General features: G+C 43.2%; 1 protein-coding gene across 1 annotated transcript in view; it reads right to left on the bottom strand.

The window, feature by feature from the left end:
• Positions 1-25,883, bottom strand: part of TERB1 (telomere repeat binding bouquet formation protein 1) — a 42,092-nt gene extending 16,209 nt beyond the window's left edge. The window contains exons 1-12 of the mRNA XM_065416869.1: positions 25,850-25,883; positions 20,153-20,263; positions 19,759-19,887; positions 18,493-18,624; positions 17,772-17,832; positions 17,566-17,681; positions 17,285-17,407; positions 15,484-15,636; positions 14,582-14,713; positions 12,751-12,876; positions 4,341-4,504; positions 2,187-2,551 (exon numbers count right to left, since the gene is read on the bottom strand). Of these exons, the coding sequence (XP_065272941.1) occupies positions 2,187-2,551; positions 4,341-4,504; positions 12,751-12,876; positions 14,582-14,713; positions 15,484-15,636; positions 17,285-17,407; positions 17,566-17,681; positions 17,772-17,832; positions 18,493-18,624; positions 19,759-19,887; positions 20,153-20,263; positions 25,850-25,883 (1,646 nt within the window). The remainder of the gene's footprint in view (positions 1-2,186; positions 2,552-4,340; positions 4,505-12,750; positions 12,877-14,581; positions 14,714-15,483; positions 15,637-17,284; positions 17,408-17,565; positions 17,682-17,771; positions 17,833-18,492; positions 18,625-19,758; positions 19,888-20,152; positions 20,264-25,849) is intronic.
• Positions 25,884-26,260: the final 377 nt, after the last annotated feature.

The raw sequence follows: 26,260 nt of genomic DNA on the forward strand, positions 1-26,260 counted from the left end.
TTCAATTGTGAGAAAATCTATACAGACCAAATCCAAAAGGCCTTCACTGTGAAGATGAAACAGTGGAGCAGCTCTCGTGGGTAGAGTCTTCCGTTGTATACACCGGGCACGGGTCTTAAAATACTGCTCCACATCAGTCTTCATCCATGGCCAGTAGAATCGGTCTCAGACAAGGTCAGCTCCCAGACTGCTGCACTGGGCAGCACAGTATGGGGAGGAGGTGAACAGCCCTCAGTGGTGAAAGAACAGGTTAAGGACTATTTAGAAAAGCTGGAAATGCACAAGTCCATGGGGACAGATCTAATGCATCCGAGGGTGCTGAGGGAGTCAGCTGATGTGATTGCAGAGCCATTGGCCATTATCTTTGAAAACTTGTGGCAGTCGGGGGGAGGTCCTGGATGATTGGAAAAAGGCAAATATAGTGCCCATCTTTAAAAAAGGGAAGAAGGAGAATCTGGGGAACTACAGACCAGTCAGCCTCACCTCAGTCCCTGGAAAAATCATGGAGCAGGTCCTCAAGAAATCCATTTTGAAGCACTTGGAGAGGAAGGTGATCAGGAACAGTCAACATGGATTCACCATGGGCAAGTCATGCCTGACCAACCTGGCTGCCTTCTATGACGAGATAACTGGCTCTGTAGATATGGGGAAAGCGGTGGACGTGATACATCTTGACTTTAGCAAAGCTTTTGATACTGTTTCCCACAGTATTCTTGCCAGCAAGTTAAAAAAGTATGGATTGGATGAATGGACTATAAGGTGGATAGAAAGCTAGCTAAATCGCCTGGCTCAATGGGTAGTGATCAATGGCTCCATGTCTAGTTGGCAGTCAGTGCCCCAGAGGTCTGTCCTGGGGCCAGTTCTGTTCAACATCTTCATTAATGATCTGGATGATGGGATGGATTGCACTCTCAGCAAGTTTGTGGATGACACTAAGTTGGGGGGGAGAGGTAGATATGCTGGAAGGTAGGGATAGGGTCCAGAGTGACCTAGACAAATTGGAGGATTGGGCTAAAAGAAATCTGACGAGGTTCAACGAAGACAAGTGCAGAGTCCTGCACTTAGGAAGGAAGAATCCCATGCACTGCTACAAGCTGGGGACCAACTGGCTAAGTGGCAATTCTGCAGAAATGGACCTGGGGATTACAGTGGACGAGAAGCTGGATATGAGTCCACAGTGTGCCCTTGTTGTCAAGAAGGCTAACGGCATATTGGGCTGCATTAGTAGGAGCATTGCCAGCAGATCGAGGGAAGTGATTATTCTCCTCTATTCGACACTGGTGAGGCCACATCTAGAGTATTGCATCCAGTTTTGGGCCCCCACTACAGAAAGGATGTGGACAAATTCAAGAGTCCAGTGGAAAGCAACGAAAATGTTAGGTGGCTGGGGCACATGACTTATGAGGAGAGGCTGAGGGAACTGGGCTTATTTAGTCTGCAGAAGAGAAGAGTGAGGGGGGATTTGATAGCAGCCTCAACTACCTGGAGTGGGGTTCCAAAGAGGATGGAACTAGGCTGTTCTCAGTGGTGGCAGATGACAGAACAAGGAGCAATGGTCTCAAGTTGCAGTGGGGGAGGTCTAGGTTGGATATTAGGAAAAACTATTTCACTAGGAAGGTGGTGAAGCACTGGAATGGGTTACCTAGGGAGGTGGTGGAATCTCCATCCTTAGAGGTTTTTAAGGCCCGGCTTGACAAAGCCCTGGCTGGGATGATTTAGTTGGGGTTGGTCCTGCTTTGAGCAGGGGTTTGGACTAGATGACCTCCTGGGGTCTCTTCCAACCCTAATCTTCTATGATTCTATGAAAAGAAATGTGAGAGAAAACTGGGGGGAAAATATTATGGATTTTATAGTTTAAATATTTAATCTTATATTAGATTTTTAAAATAGTACCTATAAATGCATTTGAGATAGCTGCAACCACTTCATCTAGAGTACAAAGACAAAATGCTTTTCCTTTTTCTTTATTGCATTGAGATTCTATTTTCTTTGATCTAAGATGTCAAAGATACTACATCTACACCTAAGAAAAGCTGTGGTGACCAAAAAGTTGTCTGTTTTCTCTCACAATAAAGAGCTAGTTAGTAAAAAATAATTAAATAAAATGACCTTTTGATTTTGAAATTTTCATTAAGTGAACAGCAACTTTACATTTTTACTTTGCATTGAGACATCAAATACTATACCTTGCTTGAGGAACAGACTGTTTCTTCTCACAAGCAGTTCGTTCATTTGTAGTATGACTTTTTTGTACACTACCTGTGTGTAGTTTATCAGCTGAATGCAGAGTAACATTTTGCTCACTCTCTCTGGTAGAAGCATCTACTAGATTCACAGTCTTTAATATTCCATTTTTGGACGACTGATTATTTGCAGATGTAGTACCAACCAAATCATCAGACTTACAATTTAGCTGTGAACACTGCATTTTTGTATGTGTTCTTTCAGTGTTTGCTTTTTGGTCACTGGCATTCATTTTATGGTATTTTGATGTCGCTTGCATAACTGCTTCCTGAGGTATATCAACAAATATTTGTCTTCTTACTGTTTCCTATATTACAAAAATACCAGTTAATGATTGTACAAAGCATTAATAAATCCTATTGTAGGGTGAGGAGAAGACAGACCTGGGCAATTTGAGGGTAGACCCTGTTAACTACAAAGCTGCAGAAGTGCCTGGCTCTAGTTAGACACTGTTAACAAGAAATCCAGCAAAGCTATGAGAAAGAATTTAAAGGAACTGTAACCTAGTGAGAACTTGGATCTGAAAGCAATAAACTGGGTCGTATTACAGAGCAGTTCTAGAAGTCTGGGACTCATGTAAATTAAGTCACTGAGCACTTGGCTACTGACTACCTAAAGGGACCAGATAGTAATGGCAGACATAGGAAACCATCAAGGAAAGACTGAACTGCATGCTGAACAAGACAGATACAGTACTATATAACACTGAATAATCTGTATACATTAATGAGCTCTATCTGAATATTTCAGCATCTTTTTCTGTTACACTCAGACCAATATGCCTACAGCTTTTCTAGCATGATTCTAGGTCATTTCACACAACTATTTTCTAGCTTTGTCACTTGGCATAATTTGGGTTCTTTATCTCCATTTCTATCACAGGGTTGATTACAAGGCTTTTTTTTTTAATCTGATTTGTTCCCTTATGTTACAGAAAGTATATAGCTTTTTTAGCTGGATACTGCTTTTGATGGCTATGTACTGTTTCCACAGTTTGAAAGTTGCTGCATATATCCTTGAAACATAAGAAACATTTTAATTAATATGAAATACATATAGACTATTACTTTTCAATAAACCATGATAGTTACCTGGGTCTATCAATTCAAACAAGATATAAACAGAGTCCTAGCATAAGAAGGCGTAAGCATTTACATTTTAGAGCTAGATATTTGGATGCTTAATTTGAGTACACATTTGTGCATGAAGTTATTATGACTGCACAGGCATTTCACACACAAATGTGGAAATGGGCCAAGAAGGTGCACTGGCCCAGGGGAAGTGGCCCAGGGTTCACAGGGAGAAGAGGGGATTGAAGGAGGGACATGGGAAGCTGCTGCTAGAGGGTCCTGGATTGGGACCCAGAGTAACAGGCGGGCCTGGGTCCTCCCCTCCCCTCTTACAGCGCACCTTACCATAGAGGAGCATGGCCGATGGACTGTGCCTTGTCCCTGAGGACTGCACGAAAGCAGGTGCAGACTGAGGACTGCTGATACCCCCCTGGAAGAGGGGAGAATAGAGTAGGGGCACAGCCGGAGGGCTGTGTCCAGAAGAGGACGCCGCAAGCCAGGGAGCAACGTGGGTCCCAGACAGCACAGCCGAGCAGGCAATGGGTGGGACATCACCCACAGAGGGTGCTCCGCGGCTAGGACAGAGCTAATTCCTGGAGTGACCAACAGGAGCCACCGAGGTGGTGAGCACAACCCATTACAGACACTTAAAAAAACGTGGATATTCTTTTTCTGCCACACTGTTCAACCTGGATTAACTGCATACTAAGTACTACAAAACTGGATTTTCTACAATATAATATATTTTGTACAGTTTCTCGCAATGCACTAAAACTAGGATCTCAACTTTGTATTCATTCCCTTCTCTGAGTGCCTCCCCTCATCTCTATCTTTTTATAATATACAGTAATGCCAAAGGGAAGAGTTGCAGGACATAGTTTCTCTGATGTCCAATTCTTTCCCACTTTTATAGTTCACTGAGATTATCTAATGTATTTCCTCCTACTTCTCCCTAAACTCTTGAGGAGAAAGCTTTCTTTTGAGAGATTTGCTTAGGTTTACCGTATTTTGAATAAATGTGCCTACCTCATCATGCTCTTTTTCAAGAAGTTCTATTCTGTGTAAAATTTCTTTTACTTTCTTCCAGTAGTCCTCTAGATTCCTCTCTTTAATCTGTAGATCCATTTTCAACTGTTCTGCATCATTCAGATTTAATGAATATTCATTTATTTTCAGAGACAATTTCTCAGCTTTGTAAAGCAGAAAATAAAATAAAAATGTGGTCTTTCTACACTGAATAGTATATTGAAAAATGTTTCATTTTTATATTTTTAATAGCTTAAACATTAAAAAATAAAAATCCTAAATCCACTATTCAGTTACAATATACACCTCTACCTCGATATAACGCTGTCCTCGGGAGCCAAAAAATCTTACCGCGTTATAGGTGAAACCGCGTTATATTGAACTTGCTTTGATCCACCAGACTGCGCAGCCCTGCCTCCCCGGAACACTGCTTTACCGCGTTATATCCAAATTCGTGTTATATCGAGGTAACAGTGTATATTACAACCTGTTTATAGTAAATTTGGGGATAATGAAGTAGAATGAAAGTTCCATATAGCTTCAATGTATTTCAAAATGTAAACTGCAATTATAGCTATTGGTCCCAGTTCATCAAGATATTTAAACATGTAACTAGTCTCTCTGAAGCCATTGGAATTGCTCATATGCTTAAAAGTAGGCATGTGCTTCTGTACTTTGCTGAACTGGGGTCATACTGAGTTGCAGTTATAGTAAACCTTGCTTCTGTAGAAGTTGTTCCTTGAAAAACGACTTTACCATGGACCTGATCTGAATTTCAATGAGCGCTATAGCTTCCCAGTACTTATCAAGATCAGGCCATACGTTAAGGTTTGATTGTAATATTTGATCACTGTCCACCCAAAATTGGAAATTCAGTAGGAAATACAAACAAACAAAAACCCTGGCTTATAGTGTAAGCGTCCCAAGTCCTACAAGCAAAAATCTGCTTGCAACTATGCACCCATATATGAATATGCGGTACTGCAGTAGTCTGGATAGACAGTTATGCAGTTAAGTACAAACTATTACCCAAATTGCACACACAAGCACAATAATTGTGTGCACAAATAAAGGCATAGAGTTGCACATAGATAAGACGGTTACTCACCTTTGTAACGGTTGTTCTTCGAGATGTGTTGCTCATATCCATTCCAATTAGGTGTGCGCGCGCTGCGTGCACGGCCGTCGGAGAACTTTTACCCTAGCAACACCCGGTGGGTCGGCCATGGAGCCCCCTGGAGTGGTGCCTTCATAGCGCTGGATATATACCCTGGCCGACCCAGCGCCCCCTCAGTTCCTTCTTGCCGGCTACTCCAACAGAGGGGAAGGAGGGCGGGTTTGGAATGGATATGAGCACCACATCTTGAAGAACAACAGTTACAAAGGTGAGTAACCATCTTTTCTTCTTCGAGTTCTTGCTCATATCGATTCCAATTAGGTGACCCAAGCCTTACCTAGGCGGTGGGGTCGGTGTGAAGTACCGTGGATTGTAGGATCACCCTACCAAATACTGCATCGTCTCTGGCCTGTCTAACGATGGCATAGTGTGAGGCGAACGTATGCACTGAAGACCAAGTAGCAGCTCTACAGATCTCCTGGATTGGCACCTGGGCCAGGAAGGCTGCCGACGAGGCTTGAGCCCTCATGGAGTGAGCAGTGAGCTGGGGGGTCGGGATCCCGGCCAGATCATAGCAAGCATGAATACATGATGTGATCCAAGAAGAGATCCGCTGGGAGGAGACCGGAAGACCCTTCATCCGGTCTGCTACTGCGACGAAGAGCTGCATCGTTTTCCGGAACAGTTTCGTACATTCAGTGTAGAAGGCAAGAGCCCTACGAACATCGAGGGAGTGAAGCCGTTGTTCCTGACTATTGGCATGAGGTTTTGGGAAGAAAACTGGAAGGAAGATGTCCTGGTTGATATGAAAAGTCGATACCACCTTGGGAAGAAAGGCAGGGTGAGGTCGTAGCTGCACCTTATCCTTATGGAAGATCATGTAAGGTGGTTCCGATGTAAGAGCTTTGAGCTCAGAGACACGCCTCGCCGAAGTGACAGCAACAAGGAAAGCTGTTTTCCAAGAGAGGTACGACAGGGAACATGTGGCCAAAGGTTTAAACGGGGGTCCCATAAGTCTGGAGAGGACCAAGTTGAGGTCCCACGTGGGTACAGGCTGTCGTACCTGTGGATATAGATGGTCCAGGCCCTTGAAGAACCTACCAACCATGGGGTTGGCGAAGACAGATCGGCCATTCACTCCCGGGTGGAAAACTGAGATGGCCACCAGGTGAACTCTGATGGATGGTATCGCCAAGCCCTGCTATTTCAGGTCCAGAAGATAGTCTAGAATGAGAGGCACGGACGCTTGGAAGGGAAGCATGTCGTGGAGAGAGCACCAGCATGAGAATCGCTTCCATTTAGCCATATACGTAGCCCGAGTGGAAGGTTTCCTGCTGCCCAACAGGATCTGCTACACCTAACGAGAACAGAGAAGTTCAGAGTGGCTCAGCCATGCAGCATCTACGCCGTGAGGTGGAGGGACTGCAGGTTGGGGTGACTGAGGCGGACGCGATCTTGCGCGATCAGGTCCAGAAAGAGAGGCAGCGGAATCGGGGCGTCCACCGAGATCTCTAACAGCATGGTGTACCAGTGCTGCCTGGGCAACGCTGGGGCGACCAGAATCAGTCGTGATCTGTCCCTGCGCGCCTTGATCAGGACCTTGTGTACAAGGGGAAATGGCGGGAAGGCGTACAACAACCTGCTCATCCACGGGAGTAGGAAGGCGTCTGGGAGAGAGCCCGGGGAGCGGCCCTGGAGACACCGGGCACTTCCGGTTGCTGCGTGAGGCAAACAGGTTGACCTGGGGAAACCCCCACTTTAGGAAGATGGAGTGGATGACATCGGGGTGGAACGACCACTCGTGGGATTGGAAGGACCTGCTGAGGTGGTCCGCCAACGTGTTCTGGACCCCTGGGAGAAACGACGCCACCAGGTGAATGGAATGGGCTATGCAGAACTCCCAGAGTTGAATGGCCTCTTGACAGAGGGGGGAGGAACGAGCCCCCCCTTGCTTGTTGATATAGAAAATAGCCGTGGTGTTGTCTGTGAGGACCGCCACACAACGACCGTGCAATCGCTCCTGAAAGGCTTGGCACGCAAGACGCACCACCATCAGTTCCCGTACGTTGATATGGAGAGAGATCGGACAGGGCCCATAGGCCTTGCATCCAGATGTCCCCGAGGTGAGCGCCCCATCCCAGGGCTGACGTGTCCGTGACGAGGTACAAGGAGGGCTGAGGGGTGTGGAAGGGGACTCCTTCACATGCCACCCTTGGGTCTAGCCACCATTGGAGGGAGGCCAGGACCCCTTCTGGAACAGTGACCACCAGGTTCAGGCTGTCTCGACCTGGGCGGTAGACAGATGCCAGCCAGGCCTGAAGTGGTCGTAGCTGAAGTCTGGCATGTCTGGTCAAGTATGTGCAGGAAGCCATATGACCCAGGAGACTCAGGCATGTTCTTGGCATCGAGGTTGGGAAGCTTTGAAGGCTCCGGATGAGGCCCGTTAGAGAGTGGAAACGAGCGTCCGGCAGGAGGGCTCAGGCACGCACGGAATCTAGGATCCCCTCGATGAATTCTATTCTCTGGGTTGGTTCTAGAGTCGACTTCGCTGCATTGATGAGAAGACCTAATTGAGAAAACGTGTCCGTGACCAGTTGAACGTGGGATTGCACCTGTTCTTTGGTGCGACCTCGGATGAGCCAGTCGTCGAGATACAGGTATACCTGTATCCGTCTCTGACGAAGGGAGGCTGCCACGACTGCCAAACATTTGGTGAACACCCGGGGGGCTGTGGAAAGGCCGACCAGAAGGACCGTGAACTGGTAGTGTTCGCGGTTGACCACAAAGCAGAGGAAGCATCTGTGTGCCGGATGGATTGCTATGTGGAAATATGCATCCTTCATGTCGAGGGCGGCGACAGGGATCCAGGGAAGGTATAATGGTACCCAAGGAGACCATGTGGAACTTCAACTTTACCATGAATTTGTTGAGTCCGCGCAGGTCCAGGATAGGCCGAAGCCCGCCCTTTGTCTTGGGTATTAGGAAGTAACGGGAGTAAAACCCCTTGCCCCTTAGCTCCTTTGGAACCTCCTCGATCGCCCCCATGGATAGGAGCGTTTGAATCTCCTGAATGAGGAGTTGCTCGTGAGAAGGGTCCTTGAAGAGGGACAGGTCCCTGAAGAGGGACGGTGAGGGAGGGTGGAAAGAAAGAAAATTGGAGAGAGTATCCCCTTTCCACCATGCGAAGAACCCAACGGTCCATGGTTATAAGGGACCAAGCATGGTGGAAACAGGATAAACGATTCAGGAAGGGTGGGGTAGGATCCTGACCGAGGTCCGGTACATCGTCCTCGAGCGTCCCTTCAAAAGTTTTGCTTAGGGCCCGCTGAAGGGCTTCGGCCGGGTTGGTGGTTGGAGGGTTTCCTCCTGGTATTACGCCCCTGCCTCCTATAGAAGTCCTTCCTCGGCCGAGGAGGAGGATAGGAGCGTTGGGGCTGAGGCTTAAATGGCTTCCGCTGGGTAGCCGGTGTATGCATCCCCAGCGATCGCATTATGGCCCTTGAGTCCTTGAGGCTCTGAAGCTTCGAGTCAGTTTTGTCTGAAAACAGGCCCTCTCCATCAAAGGGGAGATCCTGTAATGTTTGCTGAAGCTCCGGTGGTAAGCCGGAAGCTTCAGCCAAGATATACGTCTCATCGCAATGCCCGAAGAGAGGGTCCGAGCGGCAGAGTCTGCGGTGTCCAACGCCTGTAATGCAGTCCTCGCCACAGTCTTGCCCTCTTCCACTTCCACCAAGACCCCAAACTCCTCTCTGGACTCCGAAGGAACCAGCTCCTTGAACTTTAACATGGAATTCCAAGAGTTATAGTTGTATTGGCTCAGGAGCGCTTGCTCAGGAGCCGGACGGCTGACGGTGGCCTCTGGCACCCACGGCTCGGAGGGAGCTGAACAAGAAGCCCCTGACGGAGCACCCTGGGCCTGGTGGTACGCCCAGGGCGTCCAAAAGGGCCATTGAGTAGACCCTTGGACCGGACCTTGTCCCTGCGCCTGCCAATGAGCAGCCCCTGAGTTCAGACGGCTGTGAGCCAAGTGGCGGCAGTCGTATAGACATGACCCCGTGTCCGACTCTGTTGAACGAGAGGTGGAGCACGATGGCCAGGGTGGTGCCGAGTGGGTCTGCACCAAATCACGTCGACACGATGGAGATCAGTACCGGGAAGATGGAGAGCGCCGCCGCGAGGGGGAACGGTACTGTGATCCTAGATCGGTGCAGGGGTCTGGACCTAGTCCTCGATGGTGATCGTCATCGGGAGTGGCGTCTGGACTGAGATCTGCTCCTGGACGGTGACCGGCGTACAGAGGGGTGCCGAGAACGGTGCCAGGAGTCTGATCGGTGCCGTGAGTATGACCAGCGCCGCAAAGGAGAGCGGTGCCGGGACTGCGAGTGACGTCGAGACTGCGAGCGGCGTCGGGAGTGGGAACGGTGCCGTGGCTTAACTGACAGTGCTGGGTGGATAAGGGCCAGCTTGCCCCGGGATGGGACCAGACGAGCAGGAACCGGTGCTTTTGTCTGCTGAGGGGATACTGACGCTGTCATAGCAATCAGATCCCTTGCAGTCGCAAATGTGTCTGGAGTCGATGGCAACTGGACTTCAACCACACTACGTGTCGGGGAATCCAGACGCACCAGTCTCAACGGCTCCGCTCTCGGTGCCGGAGTCAACAGTGCTGAAGTCAGCACTTGTGCCCCGGCCGCTCCTCTACGGGATGCGGCGCCGAGGGTGGATCCAGGGAGGCTGGTGTCTGCTGAGGTGGGCCAGCCTTTTCCGGTCTACGGTGCCACTTGTGACCAGGCGAGTGGGAGCGGTGCCGGACCGATGATGTCAGTTGCGGTGCCGGGGAACGCCGGTGCTGCGGGTCTCTATCAGAGTCCGACCGCGGTGCAGTTCCTACTGTTGCCACCGGGGCACTATGCACCGAAGCGCTCGGTGCCGGGTCTTGGCGTGGTGCTGGAGGTTAAGGGCTAAGAGCCTCCTCCATGAGGAGCTGTCGCAAACGAAAGTCCCACTCCTTTTTAGTCCAGGGCCGAAAACCTTTGCAGATCCTGCACTTCTCGATCTGATGAGATTCCCCCAGACACTTTAGGCAAGAGTCATGGGGGTCGTCCGTTGGCATGGGCTTGGAGCAGGATGCGCAGGGTTTAAAGCCCGGAACCTTGGGCATGAACCCAAGCTACCGGTGGGGAGGAGGGAAGATCCCTGACAACCCGCTAAGTAGAACTATTTACACTATAACTATATAAAAACTCTATAACTATACTAACTATAAACTATTAAACTATTAACACTGTTGAGAGGAAAAATGCTAGGGAGAGTGGAGAGCAGCAAAGCCGAGCTCCACAGTTCCAACGACTGTCACAGGCGGTAAGAAGGAACTGAGGGGGCGCTGGGTCGGCTGGGGTATATATCCAGTGCCATGAAGGCGCCACTCCAGGGGGCTCCACGGCCGACCCACCGGGTGTTGCTAGGGTAAAAGTTCTCTGACGGCCGTGCATGCGGTGCGCGCACACCTAATTGGAATCGATATGAGCAAGCACTCAAAGAAGAACCTGGGCTTATAAAAACTGGTTCACATGTTAGAACAAACTGAATGTTACAAATATATTTTTATAAGTAAATTAAAGATAAAATAGAGTTTTCTAATGAATCTGTTGCATTCAGGTCACGGCACTGAAAAAATGCTTGACCACATCTCATTTATAAAAAACAACAAACAAAACTCAGCCACAGAACACACTGAAAAGAGTATAACATCTTGCCATAACTGTCAATTCTATTATTTTTACCTAATATAAGCAGTAGAAAGAATCAGCACCTAAACGGTTGGTGGAGTTATGTCTACAAATTAATCAATATAGGATTAACCTATATATGTCTATATTAACCTATATATGTCTACAAATTAACCTATATAGGACTCCACTTGCTGCTAAAAACCAGTTCTGTCTCTAAAGACAGTATCACAGGTTGGAGTGAGGCCAAGGCTACCCTTGCAGAGCTAATTTAATAGGGTTGCCAGGTGTCCGGTTGGCGTGGGGCTGGCAGGCTCCCTACGCAGCTCTGTGCGGCTCCTAGGAAGCGGCCGGCATGTCCCTCCAGCTCCTAGGTGTAGGAGCAGCCACGGGGGCTCTGCGTGCTGCCCCTGCCCTGAAAGCCAGCTCCGTAGCTCCCATGGGATGGGAATCGCGATCAATGGGAGCTGTGAGGGCGGTACCTGCGGGCGGAGGCAGCGCGTGGAGTCGCCTAGCCACGCCTCCGCCTAGGAGCTGGAGGACATGTTGCTGCTTCCTGGGAGCCACCTGATGTAAGCACCGCCCAGAGGAGCCTGCACCCCAACCCCCTGCCCCAGACCTCTTGCACCCCAACTCTCTCCCGGAGCCTGCACCCCACACTCCAACCCCCAGTCCTGAGCCCCCTCCCACACCCAAACTCCCTCCTGGAGCCTGAACCCTTAGCCCCCTCCAGAACCCAAACTCCCTCCCAGAGCATGCACCCTGCACCCCCTGCCACACCCTAACCCCTTGCCCCAGCCTGGAGTCCGCTCCCACACCCAAACTCCCTCCCAGAGCCTGCACCCCAACCCCCTACCTCAGCCCTCACTCCCACCCTCCAAACTCCCCATCCCTAAGCCCCCTCCTGTACCCCAAACCCCTCATCCCTGATCCCACCCCAGAGCCCGCAACCCCAGCTGGAGCCCTCTCCCACATCCCAACTCCCTGTCCCAGCCCAGAACCCCCTCCCACACCCTGAACCCCTCATTTCTGGTCCAACCCCAGAGCCCATAACCCCTCCCACACCCCAACCCCTGCCCCAACCCAGAACCCCTCATTTCTGACCCCACCCTGGAGCCAGCATCCCCAGCTGGAGCCCTCAATCCCTCCTGCACTCTAACCCCATGCCCCAGCCCGGTGAAAAGGAGTGAGTGAGGGTGGGGGAGAGCAAGCGATGCAAGAAAGGGGGATGGACTGAGCGGGAGTGAGGCGGGGGGGCAAGGGTGTTCAGTTTTGTGCAATTAGAAAGTTGGCAACCCTATAATTTAAAGGGAATCAGCCTTTTGTTCACAGATTATGCCCGCACATTTTTGCATTCAACTGAATCTCTGCAATTTTTCTTTCACCCCCCTAAATGTTATAATCACTCTATGGTGGTAAATATACAACTACTCCCAAGGAAAACAAAGGTTACTGAAGTGCACTGCATCACCAACCTGCTACAGTTATAATTATTTTGAAGGTTTACAAATCTTAAATACTGAGAACAATGAATTTCATTTTTTTAAAACAACAATAAGCTTACTGATTTGCTTGCAATTTTGCAGCACAAAAGTAGCAGCTTTGTTTACTTCTTCATCCTGAGACTCTGTTAATAACTGAATCATAAGTGGAAGGCCATTGTTCTTAAGCAGATCATACTGATTTTCTTCTAAAGAAGATTAGCATTAAAGGAAAATAAATCAGTTTCTAACTTGTACCATGGTTTCACAGTTTTCTTACATTATCTTTAGAAGACAGTATAAATAACTTTAAATAAAATTCAGCAAAATGTTTCTTTTTATCATGAGCCAAATTCATTAAATCGTATCTGGGTAATTTCCGTATAATGCATGAACTACTTTATATGAATTGCTTTATTTATTTTTTGTCCAGTTTAGGAAGCAATTAGGGACGATTCATAACTTCTAACTTACTGTATGAAACAGTCACTTCTAAAATTTCAGTAGTAGTATAAGCAAATCCAATAAGGATTGAGTCAGCTAAAAAGTAAATACTGCTAATTCAAGTGAAAAATACAGAGCGATCCATAATTAAAAGTCTGCATTAAAAAAAATCTAGAGTTTAAGTTAGTAAAAAACCTGTATATTTATTAAATGGGACCCAAGTGAATTTCAGTTGTTGACTAGGGCCTTATTTTTCATTAGGGTTGTTGGTTGTTCTGTTTTTTGGTTTGTTTGTTTTTTGCACTAAGGTAGCTGCATTCGTGCAAACCTCTCATGTACATGTGCATAGTGTAAACTATGATTTACAACTGTCTGGCTTACTCCAGTTCGAAATCTGCATTGTAAGCAGAGCCTATCTAATCAGTTCTTCCTTGGGCAAGAAAAGAACAGTCGCCCCATGCATAATTCATGTAATCGTCTAAAATTGTGTTTTCTAAAACTATGCTAACATTTGCATGCTAACATTTGCATAACTTTCCAAAAACATTTTTATAGTTCAGACAGGATCTTAAACTCTCTAATTATATTGGATCTTTTCTTTTCTTTTAAAAAAAATCCTTAACTCTGCAAACAATAACATATTAAAATAAAAATTCTCTTATTTTATAAGATCATAAAATTTATATTTGCAATATATTTTCCATGGAGCAAAGCCCTCCTTTGATTCAATTAGTTCCTTTACAGCCCAATCCATCTCCTGTCGAAACTGTCAAACTGCCACTGACTTCAAAGGAAGCAGGATTAGGGCTTTACAAGATATTCTCTGTTTGACAGATTCCAGAGTGCTCTTGAGAGAAAAGCGAACAATATAAACAATCAATCATCTATCCATGCAGTTTGCTTTCATTGCCACAGGGTACCAACTGACAGTCTGAGTTGGGCAACTTTATTTTGGACAAACACTAAAATGTCAGGCAAAAGCATTTCAGACAAAATCCTGTTCTCATTTCCAAAAGTAATGCTATTAAATTCAGTAAGATTATTTATAGGTGACATTTGTCCCTGTGCAAAGGGTCAGCACAACATCTATGCTCCAAGTACTACTGGAGCAGTTAAAATAGGGCTTAAGTGGAACTTACATGATGCATGTATCTTGTTCTGGCCCTCTGGACAAGGTGAATTTCACCCTATGTGAATGAGGTGAACAGGATTTGGTACTTTGAGTGCTCCTCATGAGACTCTACTTTCTTTTAACCCTGAAGATACTGTATGTTGTATTGAGATAGCAGCTCTTCAAAACCAAAGATAGAACACTACAGAAAACTAAACCCTTTTCTTTGAATTTTAATATTGAATTAAATTATGTGGAAGAATTTTGCTTTGAGTATTTTAATGAAAACTGCTGAGGAGTGCGGCATTGAAGTGATTAAAGCCACAAACCAAAATTCATAACAGAAATCAGAATCTTACCACAACCTTCTGTGCAATGCCCAATTGTAAGAATAATACTAATTTTTTCTCCTGAATCCAGAGTGTCAGAAGTCAGCAACCTCAGTAGCTTAGACACAATGTGATACTTTACCAGGACATCACCAACAGCAGCTATTAGTATAAAATAATTTAAAGAGACAAAAATTAAACTAAACAGTAAGTACACAACACAATGCAACAAAAATACATTTTCTTTTTCAGGGTGTCCTCCATATCCCTGAAGAAGCCTTGAGATTGCCCCCATTTCTCCCCTGCTCTCACTCCCTCACTCCAACATTTGAAGTCAGTATCGTCTCCTTTCAGTGGACCAGTCCTGTAAATGCTCTTTCCCAGCCCCAACACTGTGCCATCCCCCAAATCCTGCTGCGGAAGAAGCCCTGATGAATCAGGGCTCTCCAGCACACTGGGGTGCAGACCTCTGGAAAGGTTCCCCAAATCCTTTACCAGATTCAGCACATGGAGAACTCACTGCAATTGGAGAGGACATGAAGATCTAACTCTAGGTTTATCAGACATAAGATCCTCCCCATAGAACAACTGGAGAGGCTTCCTATAAAGAAGTCAAGCTTCTCCAAAGACTTAGGGGCACCTAAATTTGTTTGTGTATCTATGTGCTAAAAATCAAGCTGTTAGTCACACCCCCATGTCTCTGCAAATCCCAACAGGTGCAGGTACATTTTCTTCACTCTTTCTAATTTCAGTTGGAGACTGTTTAGGAAATTCTGACATGTGCAAAACACAGTTTTACATGTGCAATATATGTACACTTACTTGCCATTTCATGCCCATCTACATACTTTTCTTCTAAAATCTAGCCCTACTAATTTATTTCTAGAAATACCATACATAGATATAAAAATGTTTGGGGTCCATTCACTTACAGTTATCAGCAATGCAAGCATCTAAAGTCTTTGTTACCACTACTGCAAGTTTTGCGCTTGAGTAGCTTCTAGATGAATCACGGACCAGCTTGATAAGTACTTCAGCTAATATGTCTAATCCACCAACAGAAACAAAGTATTCCTGTACATATGCTTAAGGAAAAAAAGAATAAATACTGAATTGCAACATTTATATCTCTATTAACTAAAACAATATTAATAAAGCAATGTGGTAATGATTTTTTGTGTGTATGCTAATTTTCCTGCCATCAAACGCAATTCCATCAATACAACATAATCAAAATTGGAAATATAGAAGAGATGGCAAATTTAGAAATGTATTTTTCATAAGAATTATAGAAAATATACAAGCATAATATACACATGTAAACAATGTACTGGTGTTCTGCTTGATTTCATTTAGTTATAGCCACTATTTTCTGTGTTGTAATAATGATGAACTTACCTTTGGAAAATCAAAATGGCGCCCAAAGAATTTTACAGATTTTACTAACTTGAAGCTAATGGGACTATTTGTGGAGTAAGGTACTACTCGACATGAGTAAAGATATCAGAATCTAGCCCTTAAAGTAAATGTCACCATGTGCAAAGGAACCACACAAAGCCCTCTAAGCGAAAGATTGTTCCAAAGTAGGACACTTACAGTCTGCTGGACAGAGCCTAAAGGAATGCACTGAAATAGAGAAGGATGGTGTGACAAAACTGCTAGTGAATAAAGCCCGCATACCATCAGCTTTTATATATCTTATAGGTAAAGAGAGTGTCTTTTGAATCGTATCTTACCTAACTTCTATTTAATAATAAAATAATTGATTAGCTCAACAGAAAAGCATTTTGGAAACGCACATGAAAAAAATATCAGAAGGGACTGGGGACCATAAAAGTATCTATGATGTTTGTTCTGATGCAATGTTCTCTTGTGGTATAACCAAGTGGTGGCAAGAGACAAAGAAAGGACAGAATCCTTAGAGAAAGACTCACCAAAGGCAAAGGTGCTTTTAAAAGAAAACTGCATCCATTTACCTCAGGAAAGCAATATAAATGAGAAATATTTCTCACCATGTTTAAACTGAACTATATTTGAAAACAAAGAGCCTGATTCTTTGTTGCCCTGCACCTTGTTTAGTCACTTACCCAGCACAAAGTGGATGCAAAACACTACTATACTGATCTGGTAGCATTTTTACACCTATGCTGCACTCTTCGAGGAAAATGACTAAATAGAGTCTAGAGCAATAATTTCTTCAATGCGAAGTTTTTAATTACAGTTGGTATTTCTAAGATTACTACTGACAGTAACCATCTTACTGAAAATTCCAGAGAGGTTTCATAAGAGAAATATACACAGAGAGAGATATTCTCGCAAGCTGGATACCTCTAAGCAAAATGATTCATGACTAGCTGGCCCCCAGCACTCTACCTCCCCACTCCAGCAGAATGGCTCCATTGGAGCTGATCTACCAGAACCTGGATTATTTTTTCCTAGGAATCTCCATGAGACCAGTAGGGGGATGATGTGAATGCCTACTCCTGCCTCTTGCTCACCCTACCTCTTCGCCCAGTGCAAACCCTGGACCTGTAAGTGTCCTCTGTGAGGTTTGGAGGAGAAGGGACAATGACACAGAGGCAGCTGATCCATGCCTTCTGCAAAGAAGGTGGAAGATCAGTGAATGAATCTGGGGAGATAGGGAAAGAGGAAGAAATTTAAAATTTAATTATTGTTTCCAATGAAATGTAGTTCCATGAAATCTAAATTGTTGACAGGATGTCATGTACTTACAATTATTAGCAACTGTAAGTCCAATAAATGAACAAATAGGACGAACTATCTCAGGCTTTATGCAACTTTGGAGCCAGTCTTTTGCATGTGGAAAAACTGAACAGCAAGTGATTTGATTGTCTTCTGTAGAGATGTAAAACAAACAACAACAAAAATCTAAATATAATATCTAGTTACGTTTATAGACATGCTAGAAAATGGAAGTCAGATGTCACTTTTGAAAAGTGTTCTTTTTATGTTAACTATCATCTTATGTTATACAATTATTTAATAATAGTTACCATTTTGAGGATTATTAACACATGCACACAGAGTACTGCAGACTGAAGACCACAGCTGATAATACTGATTAATATTTTCATCTGACAGATTCATCTCAGATATTGAAAGAGTTGTTCTGTTAAGAAAAAAGCAAACATAATGGCAAAGATGACTTAGGACCTAAATAGTCTGTTACTTTATATCTTAACAAAAACTGTTTATTTACCTGAATAATTGTAGCAGAACACCAATGCAGCCTGTTTCTCTGATGTGAGTTTGCCCACTCTCTATAAATGACCATATGCCAGTATTGGAAGAGACAATACATAATTTTAAACAAAGTATTAATACTTTAAATGCCATTTAAATAGTTCAGTTTTACTTCAGCTCCCTTAGTAAACCATGTACAAATGAACAATGTGTTATGTACTTTCACCCTTAACTGTATAGCAACAAAAAGTGCTAACTATGTTCTTCAATTTTTATAAACTACAAGAACTTCTAAATTAATTGTTACTTTGTGTTTTAAACCATACGTTTGTACAGAGCCCAGAAGTATGGGTCCCTCTGGGTGCTACTGTAATACAAATAGTAATTAATAAAGATCAATTGTTATGTTTCAATTTCTCTACAAAATGTGAGAAACCCTCATTTTGCATTACGTTTTGCTAAAAACTACATGCAAGTTTCTTACACAAATAAGATAAAGTACTTTCAACATTTAAAAAAAACCCTGCTAATATTTGATCTACTTGTAACTGATTTTGAGATCACCTAAAAGTAATCTGTGTCACAATTAATCTTTATATACTAATCGTACAAAATATTAATGAAATCTTGAAGTCATGATAAACAGTATGGGCTGATAACCAGCAGTGTGTTTTAAAATGAGTTACATAGTATTAATAATTTAATGGCATTTTTACAAGTGAATGCAAAATACTTACTGTTATTTGAAACCAGTACTAATATAACATAAACAGACATTCTTTTCAAATTCACACTAGAACTCTTATTAGTTAAGAGGAAAATGAGGTCTTCAAACAATTCAGATGTACACAAAGTTTGTTGACAGTAAACTGAAATTAGAAAATGAATTATCGGTATATTAATTCCTATTAAGCCATTTACAATTTCTATTTATTTAGGCAATAAAGTCTACAAATTACAGACTGATAAAAAGATTCTGTCTAAAATATACAGACTGACCTATACTGAAAGGCTGTCAAGAGAAAAACAATTTTCAGGACTGAATCAGATATTAAAATTTAAATATTTCATACCATTACTTATTTGTAAGGCAAAATTTCCTCTCCTCCCTTCCCCCAACCAACATATCTGAGAGCCAGACTGAAAAGTCTATTGACCCTTCCATAGATGTGACTGACAGCAACCTTTCCCCCAAACAAGGTGATACATAAACTAACCATAATTGGGTCATTTTATGGAACAAAGTATCAGGTCTACTTGAAAGCTCCCATTCTAATTTCCCTCCTCATGGCATGGCACTAATTCAGAAGTTCTGGGATATCTGTTTCAAGACATAGGACATTAGAAATTCATCTTACCTAGCAACAGTTTAACAGTTACTAGGCAGAGTGTAGCTTCCAGACTCACTCTGAAGGATCAATTCTCAAATCCACTTGTCAGTAATTTTCAATGTAACTTGATAAGTAACCTGCAGGTCTTTGCCTAGATCCTCAGTTGTGACCAGTATGTGCTAGGTGCCTCTGAGGGAAGAGGGCTGCAAAAGAGCTATTTGCTACTTCCTGATCCTGGAGCCAGTTCTGAGGCATGATACTGAGCAATCTCAGACCATCATGACAGTGGGAGACTGAAGAAGTGCACCACCCTGCTTTTGCTCACCCATGCCCTCTACACCAGAGCCTATAAGTGGGGCTGGTGATGTAGCACCAGCCACTCCACCCAAGGGATTCCCCCAAACCAGAGGAATTCTCAGATGGCCATTTAAGCTGGCTTTATGGCCCCTTTGAGCTTCCAGAATGGAGCAAGTATGGAACAGCAGAGTCAAGAATCTGGTCCCATTTGTCAGGCTGGTATCTGTTGTAACCTGATAAATAAATATATCTAAAACTACATTAAACCATTGGTTGATATGATAAATACAGGCAGGAGGAGGAAATCTTAAATTTTCAGGAACAATAAAGTGCAGTGATATAGAACTTGGAAAAATAAATAAAAGTATACATTACCATTACTCTCCATTACAACTGCTAATGTAAATAAGGCTGCTTCCTTTACTATGCAATGCACACTTGACTTTGCAAGGTCACTTACAAACATCAAACCACCAATCTCTCGGAAATAATCACTTGCATCACCTGTTGCATATGCAGACACAATGAACAAAAAGGGAAATTTATCTTAGGTACTAATTTGGGAATCCAAAAACAATCAGCAGTATGGAATACATGTTTCCAAGATTTTATGCCTTTACAGAGTCTTATGACTCCTAGACATTATTTTAAAAAGTGACAATGCTTAATATGTACTATGATTTTTTTTTCTAGTATTACCATATTCAAATATCCCAGACAGGAAATAACAAATGCCCCAGTCGAAATGTCATGGTAGAATACTTCTTACTGTTTTGTTGGCAGATTGAATAAATAGTGATCAAGGCCTCTTTTTGAGAAGCAGGGCTGTCCATTTGGTATTTAAGACATTCAAGAAGTAAATTCAGATCTGTCTTCATCTCTTTGAGGAAAAAAACAGTTTTAGAAGAATTTCACAGGAAACATGTATGTTTTCTTTTGAATGCACCTTTTTAAATTGACGATTAATTTTTATGTTAAGACTCATAAAAATATGGCACCATCTTCTATTTTGAAGAGAAAAAAAGAACAATCTGAAATTGAATCTTTTTTTCCCCCCACCTAGCAATAAAAGTTATGCACAGCCCAAAAATGTGTCTCTAAGTAGTTTTTGTTACTAGATGATTATTTTATTTGCTAATGGAACAATCCCCTTTTCATATTCACCTTATTGCCTTCAGTAACAATGTTGTTCTCTAGCTGCAAAATTAATTTAAACAGAGAATATGGAATAATGAAAGACATACAGGTTGAAATCCCCATTGAAACCCCACTGAAGTCAATTGGTGTTTTGTCATTGACTGCAACAGGGCCAAGATTTCATCCACAGAATGTGATCTCTACTAGCAGAATTTAATCCTGGATCAGGACCAGAACAAATTTTGATTTATTAAGGAATACTGGATTGACCCTATTTTTTTTAAATCTTCCATTGTTTGTAACACTATTTTAGAAGATTAAAATACAGACGATTTTCCAACCAATTTTGCCTTTGTTTATAGTGTTTTACATTAGAGATGAAATTAATGTGGCTATTTTTATCTAACACTAATAAAAACAATCACTTTATACAGTAGCTGATTTTATCACTTTGTTTCTGCATATTTCCAGGAATATTACAATTAAATGTCACTGCAGAACCAGCCTTTAGACAAAAGAACTATGTATTTGTTGGGCCTCCCCAAATTAATGGTATCTGTATTAATTATTATTATTTTTCTATGATTGATGATAATGGAGTCTCCCATCAAATTCAACAGATGAGCTACAATCATTTATTGTGGGTCCTGAGATGAGTCCAAAGACCAATTTCAGACCTGCTGCCCCATCCACAAATGCCACAGGTAAAAACAATTGCAGATGAAGGTGCATTGCTTTTAGCTTTACACATCATCACACGTCTCTCCTTCATTGCAGCAATCTGTGAGCTCTCGAAGTCTTTCAGTCCAAGGTGGCAGAGCTGCCGCTATCAGGTCTTATTGTGGGCTAAGAGCTCCCAAATGTTGAGGTCAACATTACAAGACTGGAGGTGGGCCGTCAGAGTGTCTTTGTAACATTTTCTTGGTCTGCCCCTAAAACAAGTTCAAGTCTGCAATTCTCTGTAGAAGATGGCCTTCGGTATTCTGCTGTCAGACATATGGACCACATGACCATACCATCTCAAACTGCACTCTCACTATAAAAGCTTCAATGCTTTTGATGTTGAAGCACTCAAGGACGTCAGTGTTTGGAACCAAGTCTTGCCATTAAAATTCCCACCATCCGCCACACAGTCATTGTAGGTGGAACTGGTCCATGCATTTTACAGGGCAGCAATATAGTCCAAATAATGCAGCCGTAGAACAGTGAGGTGATAACAATGGTGCAATAAACATCAATTTTTGTTTGCAGTCTGACATCTCGTTCATTCCAGAGATGATGTTGAAGTTTTCTGAAGGCGTTACTGGCTGTCCCAATGCACTTCATAATGTCGTCATCATCAATCACCGCATCTCATGAAACAACACTGCCTAGGTAGGAAAACTGTCAATGACCTTGACAGGTACATCATCAATGAATACAACTGGAGTAGTTGCAGTACTTCCTGGTCGAGGCTGAACCATGATTTCTGTCTTCTTTAGGCTGATCGTTAAGCCAAAACATTTTGCTGCATGCGCAAAGCAGTCAGTCAGCAACTGAATGTCCCTGAGGTTATGGCCCAATAAAACAGAGCCATTAGTGAACTGTAATTCATGACAGGCTTCAGAGTAGCAGCCGTGTTAGTCTGTAGCCGCAAAAAGAACAGGAGTACTTGTGGCACCTTAAAGACTAACAAATTATGCTCAAATAAATTGGTTAGTCTCTAAGGTGCCAAAAGTACTCCTGTTCTTTTTGTAATTCATGAATAACTGTCTTCATAACTTTTATATTTGAATGCAGGAGATGCAGATTCAAGACACCTCCATCTATGTGGTACTTCATATAAATACCATAACCAATGTCTCTGAATGTATCTATTAAAAAACAGCTGCAAACATGATGCTAAATAATGTCAGAGAAAAAAAACAGCCTTGTTTTACTCCATTGGTGACAACATAAGGAGTTGAGAAGCAGCCTTGGTCAAGAACACAAACCTGCATTCCTGCATGAAAAAATTTAATAATGTTGACAAACTTATCAGAGCAATTGAACTTGTGGAGAACTCTGCACTGGCCATCTTAATTTATAGAGTCAAAGGCCTTAGTAAGATCAACAAAACCTATATATAGGTCTTGATTCTGTTCATGACATTTCTCCTGAATTTGCCAGAGTAAAAAGATCCCATCTTAAGTATCACACCCAGGACAGATGCAACATTGGATTTCAGGCAATATCTTCCCTGCTAGTTGATAATCAGCCAGTTTAGCATGACTAAGGTGAATATCTTTCTTGCAGTGGCAAGGAACAAAATGCCACGATGGTTATCACAAGATGCACGAATGCTTTGCTTTGATAAAGGTGAATAATACTGGCATCTTTAAGTTCCTGTGGCAGTTTCCTGTTCTAAAAACTTTTAGTAGAGGCCAGTGAGCTTCCTGACAAGTCATGGCTCTCACATTTGAAGATCTCTGCAGGAACCATCTGGACCTGTTGCTTTGTCGTTTGACATTTGCTTAACAGCTTTCCATACTTCAGATATGTTCAGTGGAATTACAAGTTGGTCATGAATTGGAAGTTATTCAAACCATCAACAGCTGATGCGGTGGATGGGAAGTTCAGAACCTTAATAAAGTGTTCAGCTCATCTTTTGAGAATTTGTCCACAATAAGTCAGCAGCAGTGACTCATCTGCATTCCAGATAGGGATGCAGATGGTACCATTAGCTTTCATTTTCCACCAGCTATTTTTCCTGTGGTGAAGCTTAGCTTGCACATTGCACTTTGTATAGGAATAAGAACTTTTTAATAGATGAGTTTTTATCATTTAACCATAATGTGTGAAGACCATACAAGGATGTCAGGAGTTTCTTTATCTCAGCATCATTTTCATCAAACCAGTCCTGATGCTTCGTCTTTATAAAGCCAAGAACTTCTTTACAGGGCTGGCTCCAGGTTTTCTGCCGCCCCAAGCGGCGGAAAAAAAAAAAAGCCAATTGGCGGCACTTCGGCGGCAGATCAATCGCGCCGCTCCATTCTTCAGCGGCAGTTGGGCGGCGGATCCTTCACTCCCTCCTCTTCCTCTTCGGCGGCAGCTCAAAGAGGAAGAGAGGGACTGAGGGAACCGCCGCCGAAGACCCGGACGTGCCGCCCCAATAGCGGACGGACTGCCGCCCCTTTGTATTGGTCGCCCCAAGCACCTGCTTCCTTAGCTGGTGCCTGGAGCTGGCCCTGCTTCTTTAAGGTGCATCAAACATTGTTTCCTTAAAAGATGACCAGGAAGACTCAATGTTTATTGTGTCCGCCTGAGAAAGCATATAAAGAACTTCATCAAATTCTTTAACAAGCCTTGTACATGCGAGCTCAGATTTCAACGCTTGCACTTCGAGCATGGGTAATTCAGATTGACAACACTGGTGCTGTTTTAATTGCAAGATAAGTGTCATTTTGCATCTCGTACAGATGATCAGACCACATGCATGCTCCCCACAGTGCATGGGTGATTTTGATATCCCAATGGTCACATTGCCATATGACATAGTCAATAAAATGCCAATGACCAGAGTGGAAATGCATTCATGTTGTTTTGTGCTTTGTTGAAATATCATGTTTGTGATGACTAGCTGGTTCTGCATGCACTTTGTAAAGAACAGTGCGCCATTTAAGTGCTCTTTCCCCACACCACATTTACCAATTACTTTTGGCCAAGCTTTGTGACTGTGACCAACTCTGGCATTAAAGTCACCTAGAATGATTAAATTTGTCGTGCTGACGAGCTGATTTTATGGCCTTGTCGAAGTCTTTGTAGAATTTTTCTTTGACATCATCAGAACATGTCATCATAGGTACATATGCACTGATGACTGTTACATGACATACACATGTCAAGGTGAGGCAAAGGATCATCTGGAGATCATTTATTCCTTTTGGTACACAATCAAGAGCGCATGCAATAAATGTCCGAATAGCAAAGCCTATCCCTGATAGTGACCTCTCTTCCGCGAACATGCCTATCCAGTAGAATGTGTATCCAGCACCGAACTCTTCAAGATTGTTATTACCTGGGAGACGTTTCAGCAAGTGCAGCTACATCGATGTTATATTTGACAAATTTTTTTCAAATGAGTGCAGTATGCCTTTTGAGCCCACCAGCATCATCAGAAAGAGTGTAGACATTTTTGGATGCAGAGTTCAGTATTTTTTGTGTGATATTGTTTTTTACCACACAACTGGATGACCAGATAGTTGCAGCACACTAGCAAGCTGATAATGGAGTGAATGATGTTTAGGGATCCTTTCCTCCCCTTTCTCTGGATTGGGAAGTGAAGCACTATTCTTAAAGAGGGCTGCTCTGTAGTCAGTGACAAATGACCACGTCACTCACTCTGCCTGTATGCAAGTTTGTGACTAGGGACCCCAGCAGCATCCTCTGCCTGTCTCTGTCACCACATGCCCATCACCACAGGACTTTCAAAGAACAGAATTTAGAGGACTTTCCCCATTCAATTATAATTATAAATTACATCAAATGCTGGGTCTAAAATCTTGATCATGACAATGTACTGTATAAATAAAACCTTCAAGGACAAATCAGGAGAAGCTGGGTGTTTGGTATAGAAAATTCTCTTTTAGGGCTCAATCCTGCCAGGTGCCGAGTGCCCTTCAATTGTCTTCAGCAAGAGTGAGTTTAGGACACTCACCACCAACCAGGACATAATCTCAATAATTAAGAGACTAATCCAACTAGCACTGGGAGTTGGACCACATCCTAAGGACAGATGAACTGTTGAGAAGATATGGTCAGATTTAGGCACCTAAAGATGCAGAGAGGTGCCTAGTGGGATTTTCAAAAGTGCCTATACATCTAACTCCCATAAGAGTTAAATGCCTATGTGCTTTCAAAAATTCCACTAAGCACATATCTGCATCTTTAGATGCCTAAATACCTTTGAAAATCTGGCCTTTAAGGTCTTGAGTGTGCTATCAAGGTGACTTTATTAATAATTATTTTACCACTTCTGTTAATAGTAGCTACTGAATTTCTCTTAAAACTCACAATGCTTTGGTGATTTCAAGGAATATAAATGGTTAAATGAAAATAGAGATAAATGTGGAAACAATAATTATCAAAAACATGTGATTTCATATGGACACAATTTAGTGTCTGAACTATGCCATTAGCTTTGTCTAGTATCTTCATCACAACATATAATCCAAATATATGAATATAGTAGCAAGGCACAAGCAAATTCATCCAACAGTCACCTATCCCCATGGTAGCCCAGCTACCATCAGAGTCTGGTAAAACAGTGAAAAACAGATTCAGACATGACAAGTTATTCCAGAGATCTTACCACATTGTGTGTTCTGTACTTCTATATTTTCCATTTTCGATTGTATTCTTATTTTTACCCTGCAACGGTAAGAAAAGGCACTTTCTCAACAGTTCACAAAAAGTGTACATACAGTATAAGTCCATCAGGCCAACTTTCTTACAACATCCTCCCTCCTCTTCTGGTTATTTGATTTTTAAACTACATGCCATATGACATACACCCAAATCAGTGTGATCATGAATGAAAAAGGCAACAGAGAGTCCTGTGGCACCTTTAAGACTAACAGATGTATTGGAGCATAAGCTTTCGTGGGTGAATGCCCACTTCGTCGGATGCATGCATGCATCTGTTAGTCTTAAAGGTGCCACAGGACTCTCTGTTGCTTTTTACAAATCCAGACTAACACGGCTACCCCTCTGATACATGAAT

Source organism: Emys orbicularis, chromosome 14 (genome assembly GCF_028017835.1).
Source record: "Emys orbicularis isolate rEmyOrb1 chromosome 14, rEmyOrb1.hap1, whole genome shotgun sequence".
Classification (NCBI taxonomy): Eukaryota; Metazoa; Chordata; order Testudines; family Emydidae; genus Emys; species Emys orbicularis.